Here is a 22,491-nt window from a genome sequence, read left to right on the forward strand (position 1 = left end):
AAGCGTGTCCTTCGACCCCTTAGTTGGGCCTCGACCCCTATGTTGGGAACTGTTAATCTAGAATACTATAAAACTCTCCACCAAATTAAATTATTTAAATATTCACCGCTTCAAAAGGCTGGGTTACCGATCACACTTATTCATATTAACTAATATATTGACACAAGACCATTATGATACAAGTAATTAAAATCCTCAGACCTTATATCACAGATGGATGATTGTGGCTTCATATCATACATTTATTAAGAACAATACTCAAACAATACATAAGCCAATAGATGCAAGAGTAGACTAAATACTTCTAGATTCATTGTGTTCATTTGGCCAGGAGAAGGTCCGTACTTTAACAGAGCTGGATAAGAAAAGGCTGTAAGTAGCTGTCAGAGAACACACACACACACACACACAGAACTGTGTCAGTGTTGTCTAACAAAGCCTGCCTCCTGTGTGTTTGGGACGTGTGAGGTAAAGGCCCCTTCATAACTGGTCAGCACCCTCGCTGCCCCCTCTCACGGCTCCTCAGTTCCTGGAGGAAATGATTCTGTCAGTGTGTAGAAACAGGAGGGGAGAGGCCTGGACCAGCATCCGCCCGGCCTGCACCACAGAAAAAAAGGCTGCTTGTATACAGTGGAAAATGGAGGAGCTTCACAAATGCTTTGTGTATCAGCCGCATACAGCTGCATCAATGGGCCTGTCAAGTGAGTTTTCCCTTATTCACAGCTCTCTTCCATTAAACAGAGTGAATGTGGCTGACATGGCCCTGCTCACACTACCATAGTTCTGCTTCACATGTTATGGCTGCAAATGAAATTTCCCCTGGAGATGTTGATAGTATGGTCCGGTTGACACATTTCAGTTTCTCTGAATTCATCTGGGTCTAGGTTATACAATTGCTCCATTTTACTTTAATGTCAGACAAATAAATGCAATAACAAATGTTCTCAAACTGATAATTCTTCCAGTTTCTTGGTTAGCTGTAACTGACAACCTCTAATCAACGGGACATGCACACACAAACTGAGGCTGGACACACGGCAGCGTCTCCACTGAGGCTCCCCGCCAGCCAATTACAATGTTTGGGAAAATAAATGAAATGACTAACAAAATAGGTCAAATTAAGTGTTTCCCAGACACACTAAAAAGGACCTCCCTAATTGCTGGTCCCTGAAGGGACAAGAACACAAAAACAACAAAACATTAAATTGTATCGGCCGATGACGAGGGGAGAGCTGAGAATGGGCGGCGGGAGAAGAAAAGGACACAGCATGGTTTGTGTAATTACATGTTTTGCCTCGATCAGCGGTGTGTGTACCGTCCGTCAATCAACATCAGCCGGTTGGGCGGCTGGAGCAGATGGCGGAGTGAAGAACTGAGACAGTCATCGACTTTGTCTCTGCTGAGGGAAGGAAGACGGAGACAACAGGTCCTCTTGGAATCAGAGACTATTGTGCATGTTGGCGTACTATTGAGATGTGCCAAGATGGCCTCCACTAGAATTCAAGTGTCAGAATCACAGTAGGAGTTATCTCAGGACACTTTACAGATAAAGTAGGTCTAGACCACACTCTATAATTTACAAAGACTCAATCATTTCCCAAGAGCAAGCATTTGGTGCAACAGTGGCGTGGAAAAACTGGATTTTAGGTAGACCGCTCAGACAGACCCAGGCTCTTGGCGGTTGGGACACAGAGACTAGAAGAACCTCATTTGATAGGGACGAGATGAGGACGGGACAAACATCAATACAAAGACCTTTTCCTTCCCATTTTACTCCTACCCACGCAGGTGGACCACTCTCCGACACTCTATCCTCCAAGATAATTCCCACATCCTCATGCTGTTTGTGTCATGAGAAAATAGAGCAGGGAAAGTCAAATATGCTCTCTGCACAACTGATTAGTTTAGAGAATCTCCTCGCGGGCCATTTCCTGTTTCTAGCAGCTCCACTGTTTGGACTAAATGAGCTGTTAAATAAAATTAGAGTGTGACTTCCTGCAGCGAGGGATGAATGAGCGTGTGGAAGGTGGAGTGGAGTCTTTGAAGCCTGCTGCTGATGAATCTGGTTAGAAAAGAGCAACAATGACATTTCCTCAACACTCTGTCGGGGGGGGGGGGGGGGGGGGGATTGCTGGAAATTGCACCTCAGTGCTAAATGAAGCCTGAGCTTTAATTAACAGCGGAACCCAATAGGTGACGGACATCGCCCACAGTTCACACTTCTCACGTTTCAATCCCTCGCTGGAGGAAGGGTCTGGGACATTTGGGCAGGTGTCGAGGGGACAAAAAACAACACGCCAGCAGCCCCCCCCCCCCCCCCCCCATTGTGGATAAATCAGTCATAAAACAGTCATTGTGATTTTCAAAGGGCACAGGCTGATCCTCTGCTCCACACCTGACTAACACTCACCGCTGACTGGGACTTAAAGGGGAGATCCACCCTAAGACCCTTTAACACCGTTACAAACCAGCTCGGGGGGGAAGTCTTCCCTCTGCATATCATTATAATGTTCCCCAAATAACTACAAAATCAGATTTTTTTAAATCGTATTTTATTATTTACTCAGAATGAAACCGTTTCTTACACAAATTAACCTCCACATGTAGGGAGAAATGCATTGTGGAGATTTCTCCACCAACAGTAGACTCAGTAGACCAGAATGCATTGCAGCTATGACACAAGTTTGTTACATTTTGAGCAAAATCATTCAAACTAACTGGGAACTGAACTGCTTTATGTGCCACACACAAGGAGGGGTCAGGGTGGGCCTACAACAGAGACTGGGGTCTGGGTCTAACTAAGGTTAAGGTTTTTGGCTAAGTTAGGGGAGATATTGTGGATTTATTTAAATGTTATTAAAGTAAACGCATACTGTCATCTTTCCCAAAACCTAACCAGGAGCTTTTCTGTTCCCTAAACAGAACCATCTGTCATTTTTTATTTTTACATGAATCCAACGTGTTATTAGTAAAGATACAAACCCCATTTCCAATGAAGTTGGGACATTGTGTAAATGTAAATAAATTCAATAAAATTCAATGATTTGCAAATCCTTTTCAACATTTATTCAATTGCATACACTACAAGGACAATATATTTAATGTTCAACCTGCTTAATGTTTTGGTAAACCTGACGCCTGCGTTCCTAACAAGCGGGGACGTTCCACAGCTGAACAGGTTAATTGGTCTTGATTGGTACAAATCTTTTTTTTTACAGTGAATGGCCGTGACCTTGGATCCCTCAGTGCAGCGCTGCATTATGTCAAGTATGTCACCATGTGGGATCAGGACCACTTTGGAAAACCATTATAAGTTAACACAGTTACTCTACCATGCAAAGCCAAAGCCATAGATCCACAACACTCAGAAACGCCGCCGGCTTCTCTGGGCCGAGCTCATCTGAGATGGACAGTGTGCTGTGTCTGACGAGTCCACATTTCAAAATCATGGACGTCATGTCCTTCAGGTCAAAGTGGAAAAAGACCATGCAGATTTTTATCAGTGCAGAGTTCAAAAGCCAGCATCTGTGATGGTATGGGGGGGGGGGGGGGGGGGGGGGTGTATGGGGTAACTTACACATCTGTGAAGGCACCATTAATGCTGAAAGGTACAATAAGGTTTTGGAGCAACATACGCTGCCATCCACGCCTCGTCTTTTTCATGCTTGTTTCAGGAAGACAATGCTAAGACACGTTCTACACGGGTTCCAACAAGAATGGGAATGGAATTCCAGCTCCACAAAAACTCAGAGAATTATTAAAGATCCGAGGATAATTCAATCACATAATCAAATTAATGATAAATAAAATATGTTGTCAGTGACATTTTATCGATATGTTCAGCATCAACATTTTGCAATTTGCCAAATTCATTCAATACAAATATTCCCTCATCACGTTGACTAAATTGTAATCTGGGATGTGTTATGTTTCCCTTTTCTTTTGCAATTTAGCACAAACATCATTTCTGGAGACGGTGTTGTTGATTCTCACAGAAAAACTGAATGGAGCCAACAACAAGTTTATTTGTTTTATTTCTTTATTTCCTTTTTTGTTTTCTGGTTTTCTTTGACAGCAGTGAAAAGAACGACATGCTTTTGATAGTAATATGAATGATATTAGACTTCATTAAACATTAAATGGAATGAATCAACATCACACCCTGACTGATTTAATGCCGTGGTCACGGCTCATTCCAACGAGTTGGACCTGCCTCCACTTTAGTTTTCTGTTAACCCCCGAAGCTAGCTAGCTAATGTTATCAATGTGCCTCTCCAGAAATCTCTCCCCCCCCCCCACACCCAAAGTCATTTGGCAGTTATAAGCTATGCACGTTAGCTCGGTGTGTGTCCACTGTATGGGTGCTTGGTCTGGTCTTGGTTGAGGTGGTCTTGACTCCAACGCTGTCCAGAGTTGTAAAGTCTTTCCCCACTGTTAGAGACATCTGTGCAGTGACTCATGTGGTGGGATTTCCAGAAGCACCGTGTTGTGGTATGATGAGACAAAGGGAAAGCTTAGACCACATCAGGTCATTCATATGTCACAGGTCAGGGGAAGAGAATATAATAACCAACCGGTCCATGTATAATTATGTTTTTTGTCTGGACAGATTGAGAGAATCTAGACAGCTGCATGATAAGGGAATGTCTCCTTTTGGAGGTCGGTGATAACTAGGCTTTAGTTAAACCCTCACCAGCAATATCTTTGATTTCATCGAGGGACAGGCTAAACTTCACGTCTCCAGCATGAGTTTAAATACAACTTCCAGAAGACAGGAACTTCAGAGAGTTACAAAAATCATGGCCATATGCGGAATTTGCGTCCCCTGGTGGCTGAAACAGGTAATCGCATTGTTTCAAAAATAAGAATAATTCCATCTGGCATGACCGGATACTTTAAAAATAGTTTAAATAACAGAAAATAACGAAATGGTGGTAGGTAATACATCTAATTTCATATACTGCTTTAGTAAAAAATATATTTTGGCAGTGCTCTGGGTCATGTGAGGTCACCTGAGACCATTGTTGACACATATGCAGGACGCCAAAAACTAAAGTTACTGTTGCACTAGTCTGGACATGTTGCCGTGCCAACGTTGCAGTAAAGGTTGCCTAAATGCCGTGTGTATAGATTAGCTGGGAGCTGACTTACTGATTGTGTAGATTTGGACTTTGTTTAAACGGCGAGGTGGTGTTTGGAGCTGCTGGTGAAGGTGACGGCGTTGAGGTACACCGGGAGCCTTTTTGTGGATCTACTGATCGCCGTGGTTACTTTTTTTTGTTTCTTTGGACTACGGCAAAATACGGATATTTTTCTTAACGTGTGATTGCGTTTTGTTTCTGCGTTTGGAGAGGCATCTCAACACTGATTGGTCACTGTTACATTTTAAATGAATTTAAGTGTCGGGGCATCCCGCCACCGTCTGTCTGTTGATCCCAGACCGCGATTGGATTTCATCAGGACAAATTCTTACATAAAATGTTACAATGTCATTTAAAATCTGCTTTAAAAATGAACCCATACTGTCAGTTTATTTAGCATGTGTGTTTTGTTCATATGTGCTCGTGCTGTGTTCCCCCAGAGGTCGGACAGGGTACAATGAGGTTCTTTTTTTTGCCCCCCCCCCCCCCCCCCCCCCCCCCCCTCCTGCTCGAATGTCAAACTCCACTAAAGATATGCGCCAGGTCTATTTAACCGAGCCGAGGGGCTGAGTAAGGCGTGTGGCTGAGTGTGGCGTGTGGCTGAGTGTGGCGTGTGGCTGAGTAAGGCGTGTGGCTGAGTAAGGCGTGTGACTGAGTAAGGCGTGTGGCTGAGTAAGGCGTGTGGCTGAGTAAGGCGTGTGGCTGAGTAAGGCGTGTGGCTGAGTAAGGCGTGTGGCTGAGTAAGGCGTGTGGCTGAGTAAGGCGTGTGGCTGAGTAAGGCGTGTGGCTGAGTAAGGCGTGTGACTGAGTAAGGCGTGTGGCTGAGTAAGGCGTGTGACTGAGTAAGGCGTGTGACTGAGTAAGGCGTGTGGTTGAGTGTGGCGTGTGGCTGAGTAAGGCGTGTGACTCCTCAGTTTGATTATTTATCATTTAGTCAAATGAAATGCTAGACGGTGATCTTGTGTCATGTGATCTTGCGTCTCCCACGTCCAGTCTATATGGGTGGATGCTGAGGTCAGCCCGGGGCCCTTCACACAGCGGGGGAGAGGACGGGAGGGAGACCTGCACAGAGATCCAAACACTCACTGAAACAATCATTCCTTACTTTCTAAGAATGACTGCTGATCCAACAAATCCCCAAGAATAGAAATGATCTTGCTATACTACAGTTCAAAAGGACTATAACTCTCATATGGGACAATGTATGTCCATGGAGAGATTAATCTATATATTAAAAAGCAAACTGGAGGTGTATGAGAAAACAGGAAAACATTTGACCAGTTCATTGAAGGAGACATAGGGTAGTTTCTACAGAGGGATACTGCGGGACAGGATACCTTTAATCAAAATTATAAGAAGAAAGGTCTGAGGCATGTCTTGGAGGTTGAGGGCAGAGGTTTCTGGAGGGAATGACCACTTTTGTATAATTTCTCATTGTCATTTAAAAAATTACAGTAAAAAAATTAAAATAATTAAAGTGGGTTTTTACAAGGATCTGTACCAAACAAAGACTTTTTCTAGTGTAGGATATATACTTACATACTTTGCCTTTAACAAATATTGTGTCCCCCCCCCCCCTGTGATTTGACTATTGCTACCAGTCCATATTGGGATTGCAATACAATTCTAAACAGACAACTGGTCCGGATTAGGGAAGACCTGGTAGATGCATTATGGCCCGCAGACAGTGTGACATTAAGGGGATGAGACTTACTGGGGGGGTGCTGGGACTCCAGTGCATCGCGGCGTCTCAGCAGGATCCTCTGCAGCTGCTCGTCGCCGTTTGGGGACGAAGACACTGCCTTCGGTGGGGGGGAGGCTCTGCCGAAGTTCTCCTTGACAGTTTCAACGAAATCACACGCCGTCAAACAGAGAGACACTACTATATGATGATGATGATGAGGATGAAGAATTAATTAATTCCCACAATTTGCCACTGTAGCTCACTGAAAAAGGAAAGGCCTATTTTTGCCTATCCCATAATATCCATAGACATCCCAGAAATCCCCCCAAAAAGAAAGTACTTGAGTACAACCCTAGTCATCTTCCATTTTAATCAAATAACTTACTTAATAACCCCTAATTATTTTACATTTTAAAGCTTTTTTGAAAGTCAACAGAGCCATACGTTCTACTCATTCCATAATTTAACCTCCAAAACTGAAACCCATCTATATTTGACATTAGCGTCCAGTGTGCTTCCTACCCCAGCAGTTTGAGCTGGTACTCGTCTGCCTTCAGCTGGATGGGATGCATAATGTAAAGAACAAGGTCTTGTTTATGAAGTAGATACATATTGACTGCAGCTCTTTAAATGTTGCAGTAACACTTTCTCTTAGGTAAAACATCTGACTACTTTTCCAACCTCTGTTCATTGTATTATTCTCTAACTGTGGGGTGAACCCGTCCATGCACAGGGAGGAAAACAGAGTCTCAAAGTTCAAGCTGTAAAACATGTCTTGTGAGGACATCCCATTACCATGATTCCTTTGAGTTCCTGAATGGCAGAATTGGAGGGCGGCCTCTCCATCTGATAAAAGGAAAATAGGAGGAAAAAGATGGGTTTGGTAAATAAACAGCAGTCACACATTACACATTATACTTATTTTTCCACATTCAGCACTTAGAGGCTTAACTGCACCTCTTACCACGGAGACGAGACATTGCACGGCGACGTATGCTTTCCACAGAAGCCAATGTGTAAACACACAATCATTTTGAGTCACGTCAATTTTCCCATCCTCATTATTTATAATTACCTCGCAGAGCAGGTCCTAATGCTATCTAATTTGGCGGAGTTGTTGTGGCGGAGGAACATACAGACTAAAAGATGTCTTGGCCATATGTCATGTTTTACCAAAACAAGCAACTCTTAGATAATCCCACACGCTGATGGCTTTAAGAGCACTGAACAATGGACGCTCAACAATGTACAATTAGGTTTTCCTTTTTGGTAATTTTTCAACAAAGATGACAACACATTTCCAGTCACAATTCCGATGCCATGCCCTTCCTCTAATAACTCTCCAGTTTCATGTTTTCATATCTTCATATCTTCTCTCTCCGTCTCTAATCTGTAGTATTCACTGTGAGACGTCTCTGCTGTTTGTTCTGGACTTTCCTACCAACTTTCTGCAGGTGGGGGCTGTCGTTTCTTGTCTGTCTGACCAACATGACATCATGATTTTGCGTTGACATTCACGCCGACTTTTTCTGTTTTCATGAACACAAAAGTTGGATGACCCTCCCCTTGACAAAAAAATAAAAAGACATCGGGCGGCCCCTAGCTCACCCTGTAAGAGGGGACCCGGGAGTCCTGCAGCGGCCCGGCCCTACCTTCCTCAGGTAGTCTAATCCATAAATACGGCCCAGAAGATGTTTCGAACTTTGTTTATTGTGTTTTTTTACATGATTTTGTTTTTTGGACCGCCAACTGAAGGAAAATAAAGAACTCTGAACTGAACCAGCCCCAGATAAGTGGGTGGATGGATGGATGGATGGATGGATGGATGGATGGATGGATGGATGGATGGATGGGTAGGTGGATGGATTAACCTTACAGTAACATTAGCTTGTCATTCAAGTGAGGCACCATAAATAAAGGACTATTGTCGGATGAATACCACACAGTGGAGAGCAGTAGTACAGAGGTGTGTGTGCCAGAGCACGCACACACACACACACACACACACACACACACACACACACACACACACACACACCACACACACACACACACACACCACACACACACACACACACACACACACACACAGTGCTGCAGTGTTATTGGCTATTACTGACAGTTTACTGTCATCACACTACAGGTTACAGTGAGAGCTTTCATGAACTGGCTTTAAATGTCCCAACCACAGCAGGTCCCAGATAGTGTTACATCATTTGAGAAAAGGACTGAAGGTACCTGTCTCCTGGCTCGGTTGGGTGACTGGCTGACAGGTCGGAGCTGAACGCCTTTCTTAATCCTGTGCATCATTTCCTCCACTGCCTGCTGCCTGATGTCCACTCCTGGCAGAGACAAAGGTCCTTTTTAACAGACATGTCGTGTTTAGCGGCTTCACTGACACCAACACGAGTCTGCCTCAGTGGGAGACTGCCAAGAACCAAAGTGAGTTTAAATGATTTGGAGAAGTAGGCCCTGTGTAATTCATGGGCATCATTAGCGCTGCACTTGAAATATAGCTCATTGGGATGTAAAAGCTTGAAAATGACACCAGCCCCCAGGACCAATCAATGAAGTTTTTGTTGGAGAACCTCCAGCGTTTTAATTATGCCATAAGCATTGAATGATCTGCATTAGTGTCATGCCTGTTTCAGGGTGGATTTGGCAGTAGTCATGGAAAAACTAATAATTATTGATGTAGTAAATAAGGTACACCTGTAAGGTTTTGAGGCTTTGTGGTGTGTGAGGTTACCAACATTATTCTGGAATTAATTTGACTCACTGTGTGAAAACATTAAGACTATGCAGCAATTTTTCATCCAAATTTTCTGTGAGGTAAAGAGTTTCTCAAGTTCATTAAAGGTGGGAACAAAAAATCTAATTCTGTTATTAATGCAGCCCACTGGCAAAGAATGTGAATATTTAATTTTCAACATTCAATGGCATACACAACAGAACTATTGTCAGTAAGATGTCTTCCAAATGTCACACAAAAGCTATTTTGTGTTAAAGTAATAGTAAAATTTTTCCCTCCAAAGAGACTATTATTCAGGTGTCAGAGTGCTGGATCCTTGGCCTGAACCTATTCAGCCTGGGTGGAATTCCAACAAATACCCAGTTGGCAGCCCACAATTCAGGCCTCATAAATTCAAAAACTGTTTCACAAAATGATGACACAGTACAGTCCGTTGAGTCAACATGGACGTCTTACCTGCTCCATCAAGTCAAGGCTTCCCTTTGTTTGCACAAATTAAAGAATTCACCAGCTTGACCTAATAGCCGATGATGGAGATTTAAGATTGAATTTCCCATGCACCACTTGCTTCAACATTTGTCCTTCTACACAAACGTGACTTTGTTTGCAAAGAAAAGGGCCAAAAGGATTAAATCTAAAATGCACAAATAGGACTCAAGACCAGGGGCCTCATTTATACAAAAGTGCGTAGAATCCATAATAAAAGTGTACATGCGCACAAAAGCCAAAAATGGCCCACCTGCAGGTAACGTTCCCTTTATCAATCCCAGTCCAGCTGGACATGTTAGCACGCTGACCAGCCTCACACGGAGCGGTCCACACGCCCCCGTTCAACCGTCAACCATCAACAGTCAACGCAAAGAAACTGGCCTGCTCTCCATGGTCCTTTACCACTGGTTCTGACAGAAGTGGAGGTGCTGGGGGGGGGGGGTGATTGGTATTGGTCCAGGTTGTGGTATCAGTACAAAAGGGGACCAGGAAAACCAAGTATTCAACTTGGATCTATGTTGCCTAAAAGTTATAATGGAGTTGATATGTTATTTTGTTATTGCTATCACATGCGGACCTGTATACAGCGTTACATACAGCTACAGGTCGCGTAGAAATTGTTTCAGGTATCTATAATTTGAGTGAATTGTGTCTTTAGAGTGACTTTTCTTTTGGGGAAACGTTACATTGTTAAATGTTACTCATCACCCAAAAATTTGTGTTATGACACATCAAATGTTCTTGCATACTTTTAATGATATTCTTACACTTTACTTGACTATATAATATGTAGTATTTCTGCATTAAGATGTCTAACAACTATAACTTTGTTATACATATAGAGTAGTAGATAGTAGTTACAACATCCATTAAAGAGACTATAAAATCAGCTAAAACAGGTATGAAATACAAGAATTAAGTTACATTGCAGTGTAACAAATGAACAATTAATTTAAAAAAAATTGAATAAAAAAGAAAAGCCTTGGTTTAAAAGAAGTGAGAGTACAGCAGTTTGCTGAAGATATGTGGTGCAGAACAACTGAACGCTGCTTCTTCATGGAAATGCAAATCTCCCAGCAAGGGGGGGTCATATTTTGGAAAAGTCTTTCAGCTGAGCAGGTCTGCAGGGGAATTACTGGCTTCTAATTTATTGGGTTCTTTAATTCTTTCTCCTTTGACTTCTTGCTTTCTTACATTTCTTGCTCAATGTCCCTGTCTTGTTCAAAGCGCGCGTGTGTGTGTGTGTGTGTGTGTGTGTGTGTGTGTGTGTGTGTGTGTGTGTGTGTGTGTGTGTGTGTGTGTGTGTGTGTGCCAGACAGGTTATAACGCAGTGGTTGTTGTTTCTTTGTTGTTTCAGAATAAGCTTTGTGTTTTTGTTGTTGTAGAAATAGTTAACTATAAAACTACTCTTAAACTGCAGCTGCAGGTGCCCTTGCTGTGTATACCGTAGTTATACTGCTGCATAATTACTGCATATCAAACAAAGCCCTGCATCAGATAATATATATTCAGTAGGGGTGTGACGAGACGCTTACTCCACGAGACGAGACGCATCACGAGATTGGGTTCACGAGAACGAGACGAGATTTTTAAAAAAAAATTAAAGAAATCCTCGATGAAATATATGAATGGAAAATAGTTTTTTTATTCAACTGAAAAATCACAAAATGCAAAACAATTTAGGTGCATTTTGAAATCAACTATAAATGATGAATGTTATTTAACTTTTTTTTTTTTTACTATTTTAATGAATTATATGCAGTAAAGGACGTGCAAACACTGCAAAATGTTTTGTATAAACTCTACCAACCGGCTTCTGCCCTGTACAATTTCACACGAGAAATCTAACTCCTTTCCACAAACCGAACATAAAAAATAAACAGTATAAATAAAATAAATGTGTAAATAACAGAAAAATAACACTTTAAATGCAAACAGTAAGTGTATCAATAACCAAAGTACTGCTCTCTCAAAACTACAAGTGCAAACAGAAACAATTTTTTTCTTCAAGCATGAAAAAGAGAGAAACTACACAGAACAGCCTAAGATATGGTCATGTTCTTTTTCAAGAATATAAGCATGTCGACTGTTTCCACAAAATGTTGCCACACAAATGATTTAAAAGTGGCAGGGGGATCTTCAATAGTAATTTCACGCTCCATCACGCTGACATCACATCGCCTCACGAGACAACTTTTCACCTCGACGAGAAATCTCGTCACGTTTTAATCTCGCGAGATCTCGTAAAACGAGATCTCGTCACACCCTTAATATTCAGTATATATATATATATCTACACAGTATATGTAATGCACATGTTGTGGATGCTTGACGTGTACCTGGGGTCTTGGCTGAGTCCTGGACCACTAGTGGGATGTCAGTACTGATGTCTGCTCTCTTTCGAATCAGTGACAACAGCGCGCTGCAGGGGGGGGCACACATGAAGATCAGATGGATGATGATCAGGCAGCTGCTGTCGCATGACCCCAGAGTGCTTCCTGGAATTCATTTTGGTCAAATAATTTGCTTTTGGTTTTGCATGCTCGGGCTGGGCTATGTGGAGAAACAATATCATATATTCTCTTGACCAAATACATCAATTTTGCGACGATACTGTCGGGTTGACTATTGGTGCTCTCACAAAAGATTTTTTTAATAAGATGTTAGATATCCATCCAAAATGTGGTAAACAGTTTCAGGTGAAATTCTAGAGATTTCCAGCTATATGCTGACTATGTTGACGTGCATGCACAAAAATAGTGTGATGTTAAAATAAATCTGCAATTCTACAAATGATATACCCTCAACATTTTTCACAACAGATTCTCTGAGAACAGACTAGTGTGTGCTTGTTTTTATCAATTTAGACAATGTAACTGTTTAGTACAATATCTCGATATATGATTTCATCACAAAATGATTCCATTGAAAGACGATAAATGATCATATTAACTTATTGCCCAGCCCTATTGCTTGCTCACCAGAATGTCCTCATTTCAAACTTTTTGTTCTCACTTTTATATCATAACAGCAACAAAAGATTCCAACAGAGCCTCAGAATCAGTGATGAATACATATAGTCATCTGACAGCTTTAGTTACTAGTTACTTTAGTTACTAGTTCCTTTCCACATTAAGATTCCTGCACACTAAACACATGTAGTTTATAATCGGAAGTTTATTATAAAGTAACCTAGCAACAATATAACAGCTCCAGGTCCAGCTGAGATGATGATGTCATTAAACACACAGCTGGGTGGATCCTTCCCACTTTCTTAAAATACTTATATTACTTCAACTACATTTTGCTGAGTATACTTAAAGACTTTTACTGAAGGAACATTTTTTCTGGAGGACTTTTACGTAAAACAGAGTATTTTTACAGAGTACTATTAGTACCATCTGATTGTATGAGTTGGTGAGTCCCTGGTTTACACACATTACTTACTATACTCATATTATAGTATGAAAGGTGCATCAAAGTAAAAAGGATTTGGCTGACTGATGACGTAGTTGATTGATTGATGATTTATTCTTTTTTAATATTAGTGTTCAATGTGGTTGTTTGTTTATGTATGCACCAACCACCAAGGCCCACTCCTTGTAAGTGTTCCTGACTGTCCTGGTTCTGCCTGGGGTGTACAGAGCATCGCGTGTGTGATCAAACCTGAGTGGGTTAGAGGCTGGAGCCGGGGCTGGAGGGGGTGGAGGGGGTGGGGGAGGGGGAGGTGCTGGAGCTGGGGGTGGGTTGGTAGCTGCCTGCAGCTTCTTCTGGAGCTCCTCGACTGGCCAGGGAACGCCATCCAGTTAGAGTAGACCCACAGCGACCGAACCGGGAACAGAGAAGGAAACTCTGAGGAACAGCCAATGGGCTTCCTGAATCCTGCATTCCACCAATCGGGGCCTGTTGCCATTGGTGTAGCCCACACATAATGTTCCCCCCATACCTATTCTCATTAACTTTTAAATTAGTTTTTAAGTGAATAAACAATAACTTGGGCCCTCCCTCCAGTAACTCTGAGGACCCCCTAAGGGTCCCGGACCCCCTGTTGAAGCTCTCTGCCCTATACTGTTCTATTCTGCATTGTCCTCTATAGCGTACAGTGTAAAACCCCACAGTATGTCTTATGCTTACAGTTCCAAACATGTGTTCACCTGTACTCCGCAGATCCTTGACCTCCACTTCAGCCTTGGAGCATTTGTTGCTGTACTCTCTCTTCTCGTCCTCCACGAGCTCCAGTTTACGTCTCAGCGCTGTCAGCTCCCTCTGAGCCTCACAGCTCCGCAGCCTGTCCTCCATCTGCTTCATCTGACAACGGATGGACACACACTCAACGTTCACCACAGACACACCGCATGGATCCTCAACTAGCTTACTGTTAACGTGACAAAATTCCCCTCAGCGTCAATATATGCAGTGTGGAGAATTAAATCCCCAATTTGATCCCGTGGATATCGTGTCACTCGTTATTTATAGTCAGGGTCTGTCTGTTTCTTTTTCCTTGCCACTGTCACACTAAATGCTTGTTCTTGTGGGAACTACAAGTACGGTTGGGTCTTTGTAGAGTAGGTCTAGACCACACTCTATAATTTTATAGAGTGTGGTCTAGACTTGCTCTATCTGTAAATTATAGAGCGGTCTAGACCTGCTCTATCTGTAGATTATAGAGCGGTCTAGACCTGCTCTATCTGTAAATTATAGAGCGGTCTAGACCTGCTCTATCTGTAAATTATAGAGCGGTCTAGACCTGCTATATCTGTAAATTATAGAGTGAGGTCTAGACCTGCTCTAGCTGTAAAGTGTCCTGAGATAACTCTTTTTATGAACTTATACTATAAATAAAATTGAATCGAATTGAATACAGTCACAATTATGTATGAACTTCAATATCTAATGGAAAATTATCTAACAATGAAAAACGTGCTTTCAAGTCAGAGAGCAGAGTTCACTTCAAGGCGAAAATGAAATACTTTCAGTGTTTTAATCCAAACCACGATCTTTTTCAAAACCTTAACGAGTGGTTTTGGTGTCTTTGATGCGTGACGCTCCACTTTTTCTGTTAAACTCCACTACTACGGCCCTGACAGGACCATCACTAAAGACTAAATACAACCAGCAACTGCTGCTCAGACGGTCCTTCTACTGCACATGGTCACGTTACAGAACTTTACTTTGTTCACTATACTTCTATTTAAGGTGTATAATATACTGTCTTCAGTTTTGGTGAATCAGCACTGATAACTTTGAGGAGGGATACATGTTGTCCCCCCCGGAGGATAAAAAGAACTCAGCAGAGGATGTATAGACCAGAAAGGGGAAAATCCCACGCATCCCCCGGAATCCTCAATATTTGATTAAAAGGATTAAAAGGGTTCTGATAAGTAGCATTGGGTCACTGCCAGCTGACATTCAGTCATCTGCTCCCCACCCCCAGTATCTTAACCAGGGTTTTAATTGTTCCTCAAATGAAGGGTATGGCTAACCTCCACCCCGGCACCAGGAGCGATCATGTGATCCCACTCAGCTCAAATTGTATCCATCAGTGCCAGAAGAGGTGGGAGGAAGCTGGGGGGGGGGGGGGGGGGGAAGCTGGGGGGGGGAAGCTGGGGGCTACAACGCTGCTTTTAATTATTAATCTAGCAGGTTACGTCCCCTAGGTTTTACTGGCAAGGCCTGTGATAACTCAGCAGGCATTATTAACAAAGGCATAATTAACCAGCTAAAAAAAACAGCGTTTTGATGCATATGAATTAAAGGCACTCCAGGTTAGAGGTGGGGGAAAAATAATTCTTAGATGCATTGATTCTCTCTTGAAAGTGTATGTCTTCGTGTGGAAAAGTACATCATTGGACTATTTTCTGACACCCACAGCGGATATTGATTAGCGTTTACAGTGGCCCTTTGCGTTGAATGTGCGTTGCGTTGGTCCACCATGATGATAGGTTAGCTGACTCTGTCGGTGAACACGTCAGAGTCACCGGACCGGGACCAAACACGGCCTCCGAGACTTACCCTGGAGCTGGAGTCAGGTTTAAAACATGAATACACTACCGAGATGGTTTTCTCTCCAGGTTTGGCTCCTGCACCCCGTGGTTGAGTCAGGTACTGCTAACCGAGCTAACGAGCTAATTGCGGCTGACTGCAGTTAGTGGTTTCTTTAGTAACAAATAACTAATATCTGTCCAAAACTCTGAGAATCATCTCTGCACTTCTTGTTTTTTTCTTGATTGTTTTTGCACATGCTAGAATACACTACTAGTATTTTAATTTGCTGTTCCCTGTAGCTTTTCTATTCCAAGTTTGTTTTAATCAGGGAAATTGATGACCAGCATTTCTTCTCACAAGACCATTAGTGGCTTATTGTAGACTTTATAGCCACATGTTGGTAACAAGCAACACTCCCCTAAGTTGCTGCTAATGATAACTTTAAGAACACAGGCAGAAACTGTTTTCATAAAGACAAAAAAAACAAACAATTTATGATTCATAATGAAGTGCCTGTCGTACTTGTAAGCTTGGTGCTTATACAGCAGTAAGTGGTGAAAGAGCCAGAGACGGGACATTTGGCCTTTTGGGCCACACCCCAACATTGAGAATGTAATTGAAAGTAAAAAAGGAAAAGTCCCCAAATTAGAAGTGCTCATGAGGCTTTTATGAGGAGACAAATGTGGCCGTCCCATCATGAGGCCTAACTTCCACATGCTTGAAGAGCTTGCATTCTGTAGAGTTGTATTTCCTCTCTCTTCTATGTCCATCGTACCCAACCAAGAGCTCTCTGAGTGACGTGACATCCGTACTTTAGTCTAGTTTGTTCGTGGTTGTGTGCACGGACCTGGCTCTGGTGCTTCAGCCTCTGTGTCTCCAGTTCCTGGGTCAGTCTGGTGACCTGACTGAGGGCTTCTTGTAGAGCTTGACCAGGCGAGGCGCTTTGCATCAGGATCTGACTCTGTCTCTTCAGCTTTTTTTGCTCGACCATCATCTGAAGAAAGGAAAACAAAAAAAAAACGGGTTATGTCCCCTTATGGAAGACAGTTAGGACACATTGCTGCAAGGGAGGGACATAACAACATGATGGAAATCATCATACACTCACCGCTCTGGCAAAGCTCTCTGCCTCTGTCCTCAGGTCCCTCTCCAGGTTCAAGGTGTCATGTAAGGCCTCATATTCCTCCACAGCAAACTGAGACACTGGACAAAGATTATGTATTTTACCAGAACAAGGACACTTCAACATGTAAACTGGGATCAAACCACCGACCTTCTGATTGGTAGTTGACCGCTCTACCACTGAGCTACAGCTGCACCATGATCATGGCAAGTATCCATGTTGTTTTACATGAGATTATTAGCGATAGTGTTTTTTTAAATATGAAGACCACATTGACCCTGGGCACCCCCTCCCCTACCAACCTCTGTTATATTTCCCCAGGAGCTTCTTTTGCCGCACCGTCTCAGCAATTAAAACAGTGTTATCGTGTTTCTCTTTCAGCAGCTGCAAATGTAAAGTAGAGAAACAATTCAGATATTGTTACGAGTTCAGTTTTCTAGTAATCAAGAACATTTTAAAATGGATATGACAAACATGATTTGGTAACACTTTATTTGAAGGGGTGTGCACAAGATGGACATGATACCGTCATAACCATGACATGACACCATTAACATCATGATACATTAAAATATCTTTATGAATGTTTCTGACTGTTATTAGATGTCATTGTGTAAATTATGACACTTTTAATGCAAAGTTTCCATTGTTTGATTGCTGTGTTATGGCAGCTTGATATTAACCTAGACAACAATACTTGTCATAAACCTGTCATAGTAGGCCTAATTATCACTAGCTTTGTGTTAACATTACATTAAACTGGCGGAGGTGGTTGGTTTTTACATTGGCTGTCGTGAGACCATTTATAAATATTGTCCTTGACCTTGAACTTGTCATGAAGTCTGATTTCCTTTTAAATGCTTTTCTGTGTCATAAATAATTCCCTTGACCTCAAGTTAAACGGGTCCATTTGGACTGGTCATTAAGATGTAATAAAAGTTCTAAGACCAGTTATGAGTTATGGACAGACAATATTTTAAATGGTTTTGCGGTTTAGACAATCTTGACTTGTTGCTAAAGTAACCGCTAACTGTTGAGTTAGCTGCCGTTAGCTAGTTAGCTTGGTTAGCTGTACCTAATAAGATGGGATGGTTATCTATTTGTTACTTGCATGTAACTCTGTTGTTGTGACAGATGAGTCGCAGTGATGCAAGGCTAAAATCAGGTCGGTTGCATTACTATTAATAAATGCAATTGATCTAAACTTTGCAGCTGGCTCAGCTGGGTGCTCGAGGAGAGACCTCGTCTTAGTTACAAGCTCTCAACATCTGGGCAGCCTAGCCGTTGACATAGATTTAATATGAGCAGACATGTATTGTGCATAGAATCCGAGTAACAGAAACAGTGAAAAACAGAAATCTTTAACGTACTTCCTCCCTGGTTTCCCTCAGCTGTTCTCTGACTGCTTCTAGATCAGCGACAGCTGGCCGGTTCTCCAGCTGGTGTTGTAGCTCTGAAACAGAGAAAAGGAAACCGTGTTCTTCCCTACACACATCAATGGCCCTTAGCTGCTTTCTTGGTAGACGACCCGTTCTTTGGGACGATTTTGTCACCTTGGATTTATAAAAAAATACTTTATTTGTAGTCAGGCATAGTTACACACAACATGCAACAGTCCATAGCCAATAATAATCATACCCGAGAATAAAAAAATAGTAAAAACTATAAACCCAGAGGGTGAGAGTTTGGATGGCATTGACGTAGCGGTAACTCGTGGCTGTATGAATCTGTTGCTACAGCCAAGGTTAGCGTGACTGGCCTATATACTAATATCACAGTACACAGCATGTGATCAAATACAAGATTTGTGTTGCTTTCATATTGTGAATATTAGTATATGTTTACCCAGCCGTGAAAAGATGAGAACACAGGAGAATACACTGCACCCGCCATTCATTTATTTCTTTGTTATACTTCAGATGATCGCAAAATTAAATATAATGCGAAAGAAAACAGTGTGACATTTAACAAAAAAACAACAGCAGTACCAACAGACAACAGACGTCAGTCATCTGCTTCATGTGGAAACTGCATAAAATGTTAGAAAATCTTCAAATTTGTTTGCCAAGGAAATTCAAAGAACACTTTAGTTCTGAAATCTCTGAAATTACCTAGAGATTACACTGGTTACTACAACGCAGCTCACAGCAGGACCAGGCTGAGACATTTGTGAGGGTACTTAAGCAGAAAAAGGTCGCAGACACCTTGAATTGTTTTTTTTTTTTTGGGGGGGGGGGGGGGGGGGGGCCCTTTGTTAAGTAGGACAAGTATTCTGATGGATAAAACTCTCACATTAAATGAAAATGATGTGTTCCCTGGCAGGAAGTGCTTTGACTAGCTGCCCACTGGGACTGGGCGAGTGGAGGAACATATCGGCTGCCGGCCGGTTGGCTGAGTTCTTCACCGCTTGTTGTTATTTTTGGCCGATTGTTGTCAGTTTATTTTGCTAATTTAATGGTTTGTGTCCGCAGAACGAGTCTGAGCCGCTGCTCAGCTCTAAACCAGTGTGTGTCTGGCTATGCGAGACTACTCAGCGCCAGCGTGCAGAGCCAGCCAACATATTGTACTGTCCATTAACATGCAATTATGTAACAAAATAAGCCCACAATCTTTGGGAAAGTCAACTTATTAATGTATTCAATCATATTCTGCATCAGAGTGTATCATTTCCAAATGGTATGATTGTCCTTCTCCTTCTAATGCCAACAGCCTTCAACAACATGATGGACAGGCATCATCCATTATCACCTCGGCTATAATTACGTAATGACTTAAAGAAGTGACCATGACATTTCCAGAGACAGCTGCTCACTCACTGAACATAGTGCATGTAGTTATTGTTACTTCATGAATATGAAATGCACAGTTTAACAAATGACTATTCTATATCCAAGACATTCACTGAGGACTGGTCCTCAGATCTCTGCAGGGTAAATCCAGACAGCTAGCTAGACTATCTGTCCAATCTGAGGACTATGGTTACCTGGTCCTCAGATCTCTGCAGGGTAAATCCAGACAGCTAGCTAGACTATCTGTCCAATCTGAGGACTATGGTTACCTGGTCCTCAGATCCCTGCAGGGTAAATCCAGACAGCTAGCTAGACTATCTGTCCAATCTGAGGACTATGGTTACCTGGTCCTCAGATCTCTGCAGGGTAAATCCAGACAGCTAGCTAGACTATCTGTCCAATCTGAGGACTATGGTTACCTGGTCCTCAGGTCTCTGCAGGGTAAATCCAGACAGCTAGCTAGACTATCTGTCCAATCTGAGTTCTCTGTTGACGACTAAAACTCGCCCAGGATGATTGTGATTGGTTTAAAGAAATGCCAATAAACCAGAGCCCGTTGTTCTCCTTTCCAAACTGTTGTGTCTACTAGCCAGACCTTCTGGCAGTGTGAGACTAACAAGTGACTAGTTTACACACCTGAGATGGTGGCCTGGCACTGGGCAGAGAGGCAGACCATGCTAGCTGCATTTAGCTCTTCACTCTCGTTCTCCTCGTCATCGTCCAGGCTGATCTCAGCGATGGCGTCTGGGCCGAGGAGGGGCAGCAGCATCATGCTCTTCCTCTTCAGAGAGCGGTTCTGACGGTTCAACTACACAAACACACCGTATGAGCACATGTGACTGTCGATGCTGAATATATTCAACAATAACATATATATCGCCCGGCCCGTTGAAAACCTTGTCGCCTAAAACAGTTTTTTAGGAAACACAAAAAAAGGCTAATTTAAAAACATTTAAATATTTAACTATTAGTAAAAGGTGTAAAGGGTGACCACTACCATTGCTTTATGAAATAAAAGACAAAATATGAAGATATTATATATTATAAGATAAAGCCCCTTTTGTTGTCCAGCAGATTTTATGTTATGTCTAAATTGGCTCTGACAATCTAATTTTGGGGAAATAATCCCAATCAAGTTTAATTATAGTATCAATCAAATAAAAGGTGTTCAATTGTGGCATTAAGTACTTTAGAAAGAATTAACTCTACCTAATAGTTATAAATGTAAACTTAAATATGCTAATATTTAAATACTAGTAACTTCTATATCCTGGCCATTGGCACCATAATCAGCTTATAATAATCACTGGACAAAGAAAAGGAATCCTGCTTAAAACCTTTTTCCCAAAGAACACCAGAGCTCGAGGACACGGTATGTTCACATACAATTCTGTCCAACTGAGTACTTTCTACTACAGCCAGGTACACAGGCTTGCGTTCCTGCTCTAACAAACGTGCTCCTGTGCAAAAAAAAGAAGGTTGGTTGGGGGGGTGGATGGGTCAAACAACACAGGACTTTCCCCAGGAGACAGGGGGTCATGTCCCACGTGTCACTGAATCGTACATTTTGTAACCCCCCCACCATCTAACCGTCCCGTCCTGGTGCAGCATGTCAGTGAAGCATACTGTACGTCCCGACCCAGAGCATCAACTCTAAAGGAGACGCCAAAGTCACCTCACCATGCGTCACTTTTGTATTGTATATATTTAAAATATAGTATTTCATACACTGTATTTGGTTCGGACATTTTGAATCTTGAAAATAAATGGAGGTGATATGAAAACTAATGCTGTTTTGAATGAATCACTTTCTTCTGCTATAGCTGCTATCTAAAATCTGTTGGACACGATAAGCAGCAAAGGTGGTAAAACAGCAGCAACATTCCCCTTTTCAAACTGGAAACCCCATAAAATGGAAAATAACTTTGTTTTTTTACCATAACACCGTAGTGTAAATAGTTTGACTTCCCACCATACCTCACCAGATTGCATTGCGCAGACACATGAACAAACTCTGCGTGCACAACTTATGGCATTTCAGCACCTCTTCCCTAAAAGATGTCAGAAATCTAAGAAGAAGTGGCGGAGCCTGCATCCTGCAGCGCCTTCATTCCCAAATCTGCATAGAGCGACAGGCGGGCTTTGCATTAAGCTCGTGGTAAACAGGCAAAGAAATGAGGTAGCAGCGCGACAGACAGATGAGATGCAGAGCGACAGGCAGATGAGATGTTGATTTCTTCTTTTCTTTGGCCCTGCAATCAGTCATAATAGCAGGACGCTTGCAAAGGCAATGATAAGGTGGAAAAAACACATCGTTAGAGAAGCACAGGCAGGCCGGGAAAAGGCAGTGAATATCTCTCCTTTTAGATGTAATCACAGGTTTTTTGATGTGATATGTATTTGCATCTTACATTTCTGTGCATCGTGTTTTTCTGTGTGATTATCACTTCTAACACGTATTCTTATGTGACATTTCCTTTTGAAATTATTTGCAAATTGATCAGTTCTACATGAAGCATACATACTAA

General features: G+C 42.2%; 1 protein-coding gene across 2 annotated transcripts in view; it reads right to left on the minus strand.

Annotated features, from left to right (window-relative positions):
- Positions 1-4,986: 4,986 nt before the first annotated feature.
- Positions 4,987-22,491, minus strand: part of shtn1 (shootin 1) — a 29,079-nt gene continuing 11,574 nt past the window's right edge. For both annotated transcript variants that reach the window (XM_032542011.1, XM_032542012.1), the window contains exons 5-16: positions 20,600-20,771; positions 18,545-18,627; positions 17,477-17,558; positions 17,160-17,254; positions 16,899-17,045; positions 14,221-14,374; positions 13,733-13,850; positions 12,406-12,488; positions 9,064-9,167; positions 7,621-7,671; positions 6,856-6,976; positions 4,987-6,203 (exon numbers count right to left, since the gene is read on the minus strand). In XM_032542011.1, coding sequence (XP_032397902.1) covers positions 6,172-6,203; positions 6,856-6,976; positions 7,621-7,671; positions 9,064-9,167; positions 12,406-12,488; positions 13,733-13,850; positions 14,221-14,374; positions 16,899-17,045; positions 17,160-17,254; positions 17,477-17,558; positions 18,545-18,627; positions 20,600-20,771 — 1,242 coding nt within the window. In that variant the 3' untranslated portion in view covers positions 4,987-6,171. The remainder of the gene's footprint in view (positions 6,204-6,855; positions 6,977-7,620; positions 7,672-9,063; positions 9,168-12,405; positions 12,489-13,732; positions 13,851-14,220; positions 14,375-16,898; positions 17,046-17,159; positions 17,255-17,476; positions 17,559-18,544; positions 18,628-20,599; positions 20,772-22,491) is intronic.

Source organism: Etheostoma spectabile, chromosome 17, assembly GCF_008692095.1.
Source record: "Etheostoma spectabile isolate EspeVRDwgs_2016 chromosome 17, UIUC_Espe_1.0, whole genome shotgun sequence".
Taxonomy (NCBI): Eukaryota; Metazoa; Chordata; class Actinopteri; order Perciformes; family Percidae; genus Etheostoma; species Etheostoma spectabile.